We start from the raw sequence: 12608 nt of genomic DNA, 5'->3' as shown, positions 1-12608 counted from the left end.
ATATACAGGGTTTACAGTTTGATTCAATGACTCTCAGCACCCCAACTATAAAAAATTGTTCCAGCACCCCATAACACACAGATATAAATTAATAATGAGATGTCAAATAATTAGGCTCAATCAACTTTTATTAATCAAAAATTATTAATCAAAATTAACACAACATAATACAGAAAGGAAAAGTCAATTATTTACCAACCCATTCTGAAGACAGCAGTGCAGCTGGTCAAACTTTCTCAAGATGGGGTGCATCCCCCTCTGTATTTATACCTGACTCAGAGATTGCAATTAAGCAGAGAAACATTAGTATAATATAGGATATTATTTGCCTACTCTTAGCTGCTAATACACCTAATCCAGATAAACTGGTAGTTAGCAATGAAAAAAAAAATACTTTCATTATTAATAGTTCAGTTTGTGAGATTCCACTACAGTTCCATTCATTATATGGGAAGCCACCCCTGTAACATTAGCAATATATATATATAACTATAATTTCATAGGGAATGTTATTCCAGATCACCATTCTCCTGGCTGCAAAGCATTCTGTTACTTTGATTCAGTTTGGTGAATAGTGCCATGAAGCAGCAGGGGGCTTTGGCTGAGTTTGGTCAACAAAACAGGACATCACAACCATTTTAAATTTAGTCCTCTTCTTTAATTGAACAAACACTCATTGCTGTTCCTTTGTGGGAATTTTTAAAGAATGGACAAACATCTCCTGAGAATGAACAATCTTTAAATGTGAACAACACAGAGATGTCAGTTACATTAAAAAAAGTCACCCACCCCTCTTGGTAACTCAGGTAAACTCCAATTTTCTTGGGCTTTTTCTGAACTGTGACCCGGGTCCATGGATCTGTTTTTGCCCAATAATCTCTGCCACTCAGACCCAGAGTCCAGAATCCCTCTTTAGGGGACAGGGAAAGTTTTCCTTTTCTCTCTATTGATTTTCTGGCCACTCCCAGGTCCCAGTCACTGATCTTCTCAACATTCACCTCCCAGTAGTGCTTTCCAAAGGAGAATGCTTCGGAGCCCAACACACAGACAGTTGAATCGAACCTCTGTGGATTTGATAGAACTTGTTGAGGTTGGGCTTCATGTTTCAAACTCTTCTGATCCCCAGCAATAAAGAGGTTGGGGTGGGCTGTTTCTGCATTGAGAGTGATGTCATCTGCAAAGAAAGACTGGGTTGTCAAAAGCAGCGATCTAATGTCAGTCTGAGCTGGAATAAGGGAAGTTTACAGGATGGGCCCCATCCTGCACTCCGTTCTCAGGTTGGGGTTTTGCCTGATTCAAGCCTTCTTGACAATGTTTTTGTTGTATTGAAATTCTTCAGATAAATGAGAGTTGTCTGAATTTCGCCCAAAAATGAAAAGTGATTCTGAATTATTTGGTGGCATTCTCAAGGGGGATATAGTCAAATTCGTCCAACATTTAGTGACACTGGCATTCACAAAACCCTTACTCAACTGCTGCCTAACCTTGCAGGCACATAAATTCCCTACGTACCTAGGTTTCCACCATTAAAGTGCCCAAGGTGCCTAAACTTTGGCAGCTGGGCCTGCACCCAGCCACCTGAGTCCTGGCATTGCCCAGCAGTTTGGCACTTAACTCATGCCCAAGCCCAAGCAGGATTCATAAAGTAGGCGCAGCCCTGCCTGGCCTGCCTTCGGGGTCTGATCCAGTAGATGTGCTCAGATGAGGTGCTACCCTTATATGTGCTTAAAGTTTAGTACTTGCTTCAGTACCTACTGAACTGGAGCCTTCGGGGGGGGGGGGGGGGGGGTTGGACCATTAATCTTCACACAATCAGACTGTACAGCACCTATTAGGTTGGATCACTGTACTTCCCCACTGCATTCACAATTGTACTATCAATGTGATAATGAACTATTTTAGTAATGAAAATAATGTTTTCTCTATTAGTTGGAGGTGGGTATTGAGAATTAGGACTCATAAATTCTATTCCTCTCCGTGACACTGACCTGATCAATGAGCTTGTTTGAATAACTTAAGCAGATTCTGTAAACTATGCATAATTCCAAACTCAATGAGGGATAGACCGGACTGGATTATTTGTAAAGAGCTCTGAGATGATTAGAAGAAAATTACAATGAAATGTAAATTACTGTCACCACTCTCTTGTCCATATCTGCCATAAATCACCATGATTGCAACTGTGTCTTTCATCATCCCCTAAATGAACATCACTCGGTATCATATTCATTTTTTCCAACATCACCATAATCACCATCAATCTCCAATCAACACCACTACTGCCAGAGCTAACTTTTCACCACTGTCTTCATCAGTATCAAATGCCATCACAATACCACATATTTCACTTCTGGTCACAACTACCCACCTTCATAACTCCTGTCAGCATTACTCATCTTAGTGTGACTAATGGAGTTACCATCACCACCATTACATCAGCTGTGCTTTTACCCAGCTCAAATCCTGAGGCCCTGACTTAGCATTTCCTTGCCCAGATCTAACACTCAGTGCAGGCTGATTCTGATCTTACATCTGTGTGAATTAGGAGTGACTTCACATAGATCCATGAGGTTACACTGGTGTGAAATTAGTATAAAGTCAGAATCAGGTCCTGATATAAATGTGAGTTTTGCCTAACTAAAGAGGGTGTAAAACTGAGCATGGCTCTCAGGATTTGTTCTCAGGATAACAGCATTTTCTGGTATGTTTCTAGTTTGGTTGCTATATTAACATAATGATTTCTTAATACTGGAAGAAATGTGTATACTGTTACCTGTCTTATTACGAGCCTTTCTCCATTCTGAAATCAGAATAAGAAATAACAGACATTGAATTAAAAGAGGCCCATACTAAAGAGTTTCCTGCTTCTGGCAGTAGAATATTAAATGTTAAATTACACACAGAACATGTTCCTAGAATGCACACAGACAGATGTACTACATAGATTCATAGATACTAAGGTCAGAAGGGACCATTATGATCATCTAGTCCGACCTCCTGCAGAATGCAGGCCACAGAATCTCACCCACCCACTCATGCGAAAAAACTCTCACCTATGTCTCAGCTATTGAAGTCCTCAAATCGTGGTTTAAAGACTTCAAGGAGCAGAGAATCCTCCAGCAAGTGACCCATGCCCCATGCTACAGAGGAAGGCGAAAAACCTCCAGGGCCTCCTCCAATCTGCCCTGGAGGAAAATTCCTTCCCGACCCCAAATATGGCGATCAGCTAAACCCTGAGCATATGGGCAAGATTCACCAGCCAGATACTACAGAAAATACTTTTCTGGGTAACTCAGATCCCATCCCATCTAACATCCCATCACAGGCCATTAGACCTATTTACCATGAATATTTAAAGATCAATTAATTACCAAAATCATGTTATCCCATCATACCATCTCCTCCATAAACTTATCGAGTTTAATCTTAAAGCCAGATAGATCTTTTGCCCCCACTGCTTCCCTTGGAAGGCTATTCCAAAACTTCACTCCTCTGATGGTTAGAAACCTTTGTCTAATTTCAAGTCTAAACTTCCCAATGACCAGTTTGTATCCATTTGTTCTTGTGTCCACATTCATACTGAGCTTAAATAATTCCTCTCCCTCTCCGGTATTTATCCCTCTGATATATTTATAGAGAGCAACCATATCTCCCCTCAACCTTCTTTTAGTTAGGCTAAACAAGCCAAGCTCCTTGAGTCTCCTTTCATAAGACAAGTTTTCCATTCCTCTGATCATCCTAGTAGCCCTTCTCTGTACCTCTTCCGGTTTGAATTCATCCTTCTTAAACATGGGAGACCAGAACTGCACACAGTATTCCAGGTGAGGTCTCACCAGTGCCTTGTATAACGGTACTAAAACCTCCTTATCCCTACTGGAAATACCTCTCCGGATGCATCCCAAGACCGCATTAGCTTTTTTCATGGCCATATCACATTGGCGGCTCATAGTCATCCTATGATCAACCAATACTCCAAGGTCCTTCTCCTCCTCCGTTACTTCTAATTGATGCGTCCCCAGCTTATTACTAAAATTCTTGTTATTAATCCCTAAATGCATAACCTGACACTTCTCACTATTAAATTTTATCCTATTACTATTACTCCAGTTTACATCATGCCTACATGTGGGCTTTGCTGAGCTCCAATGATTAGAAACCTGGGCAAGGGTCTTGGTCTGCCTAAAAACTGCTTTGTTTATCTTGAATCTCAAGCCAATGCCTCACTTCATCATGTGACCTGCTCTTTTTTGGGTGTTGTATGATTTCAGCTTTTTCTTACACAAACAAAACTCCCTCACACTCCCCACACCCCTCACACACACACTGGTTCAGACCACCTATTCTCTCTAACAACAATTCGGACACTGCTATTGTTATTTATTTTGCTGGGTTTGGTGTGGCAGTATGCACCAAGTGAGATGGGGCTAGGGCCCAGGTCCACAAAGAGATTTAGATGTTGAATCCTTTTCACTGCAGTGTAACAGGATTAGGGACAGGGGTATTATAAAATGGGACCCTCCTCCACCCTAAATTATCTTCGTGGGATGAGAAGTAACCTGTCTCTCACTGCCCCTGGTGTTACCCAGAGGAACAGGCTTGGTGTGGTTCCCTGCGTGTGAGAAGAGGTGGGGCACGAGTAACTCCAGGGGACTTCCTTTCCCCTGATCTCCCTAGCGAGGCTACACCAGCAGGGCCTTGCCTACTGGGTCCCCAGGACACACTGGGATTGGGTTTAAAGGCTGCAACCCAATTACCAGTTATCCTCCCTCTTGAGGGATCTCAGAGCTACTTGGGGGGCCCTGGTATGGAGCTTGAACACTGGAGGCTATAGCAAAGGAGCTTCCAAATTACCTCATCCTCTCATCACAGTACCTGCCCTCCAGTTGCTCCTCTTACCATGTTGGAGTGCTCCCATTTGGCTGCTATACAGATCCCCGAAAAGTAACATTTCCCTAACTGGGGTAGTAGCTTTATCCACAACTAAGCTGTTAAAAGGAGCACACACACTAAATGCCAGCTCAAATACAACAGATTTCTCTCTCTCAGGAAGAGCCTGAAAACAGGAAAAAACTTAACAGGTTTCAAAATATACTAAGCAGCTGACGGGCTTTAAAATACATGATAACTATTGTCACACCACTGCCTACACCTGGCTGGGAACCATACTGAACTATTCACTCTGTATGTACACACACAAACCAACACACTTTACACAGTAACAGTCTCTTCTGTGGGGTGATGAAACTTGGCTCCTTGGTTTGATAGCCCCAGAAGGGGTTTGTGATGGGGATAATGCCACACCCACTGGGTTATGGTGTCACACAAATTACCACAGCAGTGTCTGCTCATACTCTTATGTAACCAAGGGTCACCTGAAAAGGAAAGAAATAGCGGGGGGAAAACCCATCCTCCTCTGAGCCCCGGATTCCCCAGACTGCTGCAAACTGGTACCACCTTTTCTTGGGCCATGCACGGCTCGCATAGGGCCTTGCCTTGGGACCGGACCAGACAATCCTCTGCAGACCTGACTGCAGTCATCCCCAAGGACTCATGCCTCTTCCTGGCTCAGGGGCTGTCAGGAACCCTGCAAGCTGGGCCAGTCATGGTAGTACTGGGAATTTCTGGGAGCCCACAGTTCGGGCCCTCCCAGCTACCCTACATACTCCCCCTCGCTGGGTCTCTGTGCCTGTCTCCTGCTCACTCACAGTGAGGCCCTGATCCCCCAGGCCCTCCTTGCAGCCCCTGTCTCTGGTGGTAGGCTTGCTCCCTTCCATGGGGATCAGCCTGGCTAGGTTTGTCTCCGCATTTAGGCAGGACCCTTCCCCCTCACCACCCTTCGCCCCACCCACTCACCGACCCTGCCCCTGCCCCCTCATTGTCCTCACACTTCCCTGCTCACTGCCCCTCACCTCTCTCATCAGACCCACTTCCTCAGCAACCCTGGCATCAACCCCTCACCACCCCTCACCCAGCCACCTTGCCCTATCCTCCTCACCACCCTCGCCTCACCCCCTCGCTGCCACTTGCCCTGTTCACACTGCCCTGTGCCCCATGCTCCTCACTGACCCTGGCCCTGCCCCCCTCACCACCCCTCTCCCCGACTCCCTCACCACTCCTTGCCCACTCTCCAGCCCCACCCCCTGTAGTCCTGTTTCTGGTGCTGGGTTCACTGCCCTACACAGGGCCCTTCCAGGCTGGGTCTGTTACTGTGTCATGGAGGTTTTCTGCTCTCTGTGCTGACCTCCACCAGCTCACTGGGTCTCTAGGCCTCTCCCCACTCTTTCACGAGTCTCTTCTCTCCCTGGCCCTGCCCCCAGCTCCTCTCCCCAGGGGCTGCTCTCGCTGTCTTCTTCCCCAGCACATACAGAGGCTGTGACCTGAGTTGGGCTTCCTGATTGGCCCATCTGCCTGATCAATCAAACTGACTTGGGCTGTGGGATACTTCACACTGGCCCTGATCTGGAGCCCTCTGATTGGCCAGAGGGCCTCTCAGTACCAGGGCCCTGACTCTCTTCTTGGCCCCACTCCTCTCTCCTGCCATGGGGAGAGGCCAGCCAAACAAACCCACCAAGTTTTAATGAGGGGCCAAATGTCCCCTTACAGCAACATCTCACTTTTAGGCACCTAGGCACCCAATGGAATTCACAAGGCCTCAGTTTGGTGCCAGGGTCCCTGTTCATTGCATGGTGTAGCTTGTAATTTATCCATTAATCTATTATAAGAGACTAATATATAAGAGACTAATAATGGGTTAAAATATTGCAAGGTTTAACGCTGAAATGCAAGAAACCTACAGGCTGAGGCCTGTAAAATATTTAGCTTAGCCAAATTAGGCCTTAGGACTTAGGATGAGTTACCCATATTATAAAAATATTAGCACAAGTAAGTTAATGATAAATCTGCTGAGCTTGTGTTTATGTTTGTATGCTGATTTTTTGAAAAAATAACAGCTGAGTTTGGATAATAATGTCTGAGGAAATCACAGGCTGACTTCTGGTAGCTGGGGTGTAATGTTAGAGACATCCTTAAGGTATCCACATGTTACTATGTTGATCAAGTGACATAAATGTTAACAAGTTAAAAGAAGAACTATCCAAATGGCCTATCAGCTGAAGAGTCCCCCGTGAATATTAGAGTGACACTCCCAAAGATGGACATGTGAGGTTCAACCCTCATACATGTTAATGACCTTTGGTGGGCATATGCATAACTTATTATGAATAGGGCCTGACAGATGGCTAGAGGACATCGTTTCCTGGAGGTCATTTCTTGACCCTCAACAGCAGCCAGATGCCTCCACTCTTTTTCAGGATTCCATGTGAGCATGAAAGAATTGGAAATGCTGGTGCTGGACACTTTGTTTTTTCTAGCCATTGCCATTTATGCAACAGTTATATTAGTTGTGGTTTTCTATATGAGAAGACTTTTAATAAAGGTAGATCTGATTAAATGTGATCATTTTTCTCACATGCTCCTCAAATATCCCACAATGATGCTAGTTGACATGGTGAAGAGATAGGTGCCTAGCAATAGGCTCTACAAAAGCCAGTGCACTAAGCAGAGTGCGATTTAATTTAGCCAATGGGAGATGCTAAACCCTGCCCTCTCAGGGAGTTTGGCACCTCCGTCTGAGCTGGAGGGAGATGCCTAAGCTGTATCTTATAAGAAAAGCAGCAGTGTGTCCCTATCTCCACACAAAATTGCTCAGAAGGAGGGCAACCTCCCTTTTAACCTTGCTCAGTGGTTACAGCAGTCACCCAGAATGGGGGAGACCTAGTTCTCACCCTCTGCCTGAGGTACAGTAGGGATTAGAACTTGACTTTCCCACCTCCCAGTCTTAATCACTGGGCTGAAGGTTATAAGGGAGGTCCAGAACAGTAGCTAAAGAACACTCAATGATACTTGGGGTGGGGGGTGGGAAAAGGAGTAATGAAGGGTTCTGTTTCCATCTTATCCTTCAACTCTGAGCTGGCTCTTCAGTGGGAGGTTCCCAATGTGCAGAATACACCATCATAAAGGATTCTTAAGGATTCTTAAGGATTCTGCCCATTATCTTTGAAAACTTGTGGTGATCGGGGGAGGTCCTGGACGATTGGAAAAAGGCAAATATAGTGCCCATCTTTGAAAAAAGGGAAGAAGGAGAACCCAGGCAACTACAGACCGGTCAGCCTCACCTCAGTCCCTGGAAAAATCATGGAGCAGTTCCTCAAGGTAACCATTTTGAAGCACTTGGAGGAGAGGAAGGCGATTAGGAACAGTCAACATGGATTCACCAAAGGCAAGTCATGCCTGACCGGTTGGTTGCCTGATTGCCTTCTATGATGAGATAACTGGTTCTATGGATATGGGAAAAGCAGTGGACGTGATATATCTTGACTTTAGCAAAGCTTTTGATACAGTCTCCCACAGTATTCTTGACAGCAAGTTAAAAAAGTTTGGATGGGATGAATGGACTCTAAGGTGGATAGAAAGTTGGCTAGATTGTCGGGCTCAATGGGTACTGATCAACAGCTTGATGTCTAGTTGGCAGCCGGTATCAAGTGGAGTGCCCCAGGGGTCGGTCCTAGGGCCGGTTTTGTTCAACATCTTTATTAATGATCTGGACGATGGGATAGATTGCACCCTCAGCAAGTTTGCGGATGACGCTAAACGGAGGGGAGAGGTAGATATGCTGGAGGGTAGGGATAGGGTCCAGAGTGACCTAGAAAAATTGGAGGATTGGGCCAAAAGAAATCTAATGAGGTTCCACTAGGACAAGTACAGAGTCCTGCACTTAGGATGGAAGAATCCCAGGCACTGCTACAGACTGGGTACTGACTGGCTAAGCAGAAGTTCTGCAGAAAAGGACCTGGGGATTACAGTGGATGAGAAGCTGGATATGAGTCAGCAGTATGACCTTGTTGCCAAGAAGGCTAACAGCATATTGGGCTGCATTAGTAGGAGCATTGCCAGCAGATTGAGGGAAGTGATAATTCCCCTCTATTTGGCACTGGTGAGGCCACATCTGGAATATTGTGTCCAGTTTTGGTCCCCCCACTACAGAAAGGATGTGGACAAATTGGAGAGTGTCCAGTGGAGGGAAAAAAAAAAAAAAAGATTAGGGGGCTGTGGCACATGACTTATGAGGAGAGGCTGGGGGAACTGGGCTTTAGTCTGCAGAAGAGAAGAGTGAGGGGGGATATGATAGTAGCCTTCAACTACCTGAAGGGGGGTTCCAAAGAGGATGGATCTAGACTGTTCTCAGTGGTAGCAGATGAAAGAACAAGGAGTAATGGTCTCAAGTTGCAGTGGGGGAGGTCTACGTTGGATATTACAAAACACTATTTCACTAGGAGGGTGCTGAAGCACTGGAATGGATTACCTAGGGAGGTGGTGGAATCTCCATCCTTAGAGGTTTTTAAGGCCCGGCTTGAAGAAGCCCTGGATGGGATGATTTAGTTGTTGTTGGTCCTGCTTTATGCCGGGGGTTGGACTAGAAGACCTTCTGAGGTCTCTTCCAACCCTAATCTTCTGTGATTCAATGATTCTCTAAACTGTTAGCATTACCAGCAGATCCCATGGCAAATACACAAGGCACGTATTATGGATGCCAAGAAATGTCCCCTTTTCCTGGCGAAACACCTTACACTAGGCCAGAAGGAGCTTATATAGGAGCATGTATAGTGCCTGTACACTATACAAGGATTCCCTAATTCTAGTGGACATCCCTAGAGCTCAGATCCATTGATTTTTATGGACATTTGAAGCAGCATGAAGAAGATACAATGTGGCTCAGAATCTGACAATTTTTTATATTCAAAGAGCTACTATTCCACAGTCGAGTGCAACACTTAAAATAGATATAATTTTATCAATTCAAAATGATTTTCCCAATGACTAACACACACCATATCCTATCATGAAAAAAATTATCCCATAGAACATTTCTGCTAACCTCCTATATACACTCAAAGATAAAATTAACAGAAGAGGAGGCATTCATTATGGAATATCCATACTGTACAGAGATTCTGAAAATCATTCCTTCGATTTTAGACTGTAGAGGAAATAAATACAGATATTCTAGGGTAATAACTCAACTTGGTGTGAGAGAAACTCATCACAGTTCTGTTATGGGGTTTCAAAGAAATCTGCTGAGGTATTCACTCTCATTGAATTGAGCAAAGGCAATGAAATGAAGAAATATCTTTTTTTTCATTTAAGAACATTCTTCTGAAGGACAGTAGCAGCTGAGAAATCAAAGAGAGCTTACCAAGTTCATTCTGGAGTTGATCTGCAAAAAAACAGTGCAATTTCCATTAGAAACTGGTGAACTGACAATCATCAGCTGCCAGTTTTCTCTTTTCTATACACCATACCTGATCCATCACCCAGACCTAGTAACAATTCAGAATCCTGAGTTTCAGAACTAAACAAGGCAAAGGTCCTGTGCTCGCACAAAACTGGAAACTCACCCCACAGACTCTGCAGTACTAATTCCCGTCTCCCAGCCACCCATTACCACACACACCTTATCGTCTATGGCTTGAACCCTCAGTGTCTTGAAGGAACTACTATGGTACCAACAAATACAAGTAATTTGTGCCCAGTCTGATTTACATTAAACTCAAAAATGAAAGTAAACCTACATTTCTCTTTTTCAAACTTCTCTTAAATAGCATAAAATAAAATTTATTTCAAAATAATATAAGTCTTTCAATATGCTATTTGTGCTGTAGCATCCATATGTAAAGTAATGGACAGATTCCCTGCACTCCTGTACTTCAAATGTGACATTCAGGGTATGTCACCATAGCAGCTGTGAGGTGTGATTTCCAGCTTGGGTGGATGTACACGCAACAAACTCTGCTTGAGTTTCCACATAAAAATAGCAGTGAGGCCACACCAGATAGTGGTGAAGTCTTGGGCTATCTGCCCAAGTATGTACCCAGTGGGATGGGAGGCACTGTACATGTGTGGCTAACCTGAATTTCTGCCTCTGCCACCATGTCCGCAATGCTCTTTTTATTTCACTAGCTTGAGCAAGAAAATTAACTAGATACATGAATCCCCGTCTTCAAATGTGTGGGGTTTTTCTTTTTCAAATTTAAAGAGAGAGCCAGGCATCCAAAATGAGGCCAATATTTTTTAGGTTAGTGAGATGAACACATTTATGGTTATTGATTTCCCACACAGCCTGCTTTTTGTGTGAGTGAAACTGTTCACAAACTGATCCTCATTATCTTCTGGAGATATAAAACATTATATATAAATCAACCATGTCACAAATTTCAGCTGATAGTGATTACCACCACTTTTCTTTAGAGTGTGAATATGGTCACTAAGCAGTTAAAAATGAGGCGTAAGAAACTGAAAACCCAAATTTAACTTGATATAACTTGCTCTCCAGCACTATGAAATCCAATATTAACTTAACTGTTTGAGGTACAACACAGAACAAAATACACCAGTGATGTGAACTGAAATGGGAGGGAGCTAGATCTATGTATATAATATCATAAAAATAAAAAGATAGCTGTCATAAATACAAAGGGAAGCGTAACCACCTTTCTGTATACAGTGCTATAAACTCCCTCCTGGCCAAAGGCAAAATCCAGTCACCTGTAAAGGGTTAAAAAGCTAAGGTAACCTCGCTGGCACCTGACCCAAAATGACCAATGAGGAGACAAAATACTTTCAAATCTGGAAGGTGGGAACAAGGGTTTGGTCTGTCTGTGTGATACCTTTGCTGGGAACAGATCAAGGATGCAAGCCTTCCAACTCCTGTAAAGTTAGTAAGTAATCTAGCTAGAAAATGAGTTAGATTTTCTTTTGTTTTTTGGCTTGTAAAATTTTCTGTGCTGGAGGGAATGTGTATTCCTGTTTTTGTGTCTTTTTGTAACTTAAGGTTTTGCCTGGAGGGATTCTCTATGTTTTGAATCTGATTACCCTGTAAAGTATTTACCATCCTGATTTTACAGAGGTGATTCTTTTACCTTTTCTTTAAATAAAATTCTTCTCTTAAGAACCTGATTGATTTTTCATTGTTCTTAAGATCCAAGGGTTTGGGTCTGTGTTCACCTGTACCAATGGTGAGGATATTATTATCAAGCCTTCCCCAGGAAAGGCGGTGTAGGGCTTGGGGGGATATTTTGGGGGAAGATGTCTCCAAGTGGGCTCTTTCCCTGTTCTTTGTTTAAATCGCTTGATGGTGGCAGCATACGGTTCAAGGACAAGGCAAAGTTTGTACCTTGGGGAAGTTTTTAACCTAAGCTGGTAAGAATAAGCTTAGGGGGTCTTTCATGCAGGTCCCCACATCTGTACCCTAGAGTTCAGACTGGGGAAGGAACCTTGACAGTAGCCTTGAGAACAGATTCTATCTACATATTTATATGGCATTCATTGTTATATAATCTCACAGGTTGAGAAATAAGATGACTAAAACAGAGACAGAGAAAGAGAATATGGCACATAAAGAGCAAGATTAAAGGGGAATGGTGAAAGAGACTTTGGAATGTGAGAAAAAGTAAAAACAAATTGTAGAAAAAAATAACAGAATTGTTTAAATTAAGTAAAATGGAAAGATCTGTTCAGAGTCTAAGATGAGCTCCCTTTTGCTGCTGCATATC

The 12608-nt window shown here is 43.6% G+C and overlaps 1 protein-coding gene across 1 annotated transcript in view; it reads right to left on the bottom strand.

Annotated features, from left to right (window-relative positions):
• Nucleotides 1-228: 228 nt before the first annotated feature.
• The window catches only part of LOC119564825 (butyrophilin subfamily 1 member A1-like), a 96444-nt gene continuing 84064 nt past the window's right edge, over nt 229-12608 (bottom strand). The window contains exons 11-13 of the mRNA XM_043534788.1: nt 10253-10273; nt 2774-2800; nt 229-1174 (exon numbers count right to left, since the gene is read on the bottom strand). Of these exons, the coding sequence (XP_043390723.1) occupies nt 645-1174; nt 2774-2800; nt 10253-10273 (578 nt within the window). The 3' untranslated portion in view covers nt 229-644. The remainder of the gene's footprint in view (nt 1175-2773; nt 2801-10252; nt 10274-12608) is intronic.

Source organism: Chelonia mydas, chromosome 23 (genome assembly GCF_015237465.2).
Source record: "Chelonia mydas isolate rCheMyd1 chromosome 23, rCheMyd1.pri.v2, whole genome shotgun sequence".
Lineage (NCBI taxonomy): Eukaryota > Metazoa > Chordata > Testudines > Cheloniidae > Chelonia > Chelonia mydas.
This window is presented reverse-complemented; position numbering and strand designations above follow the sequence as displayed.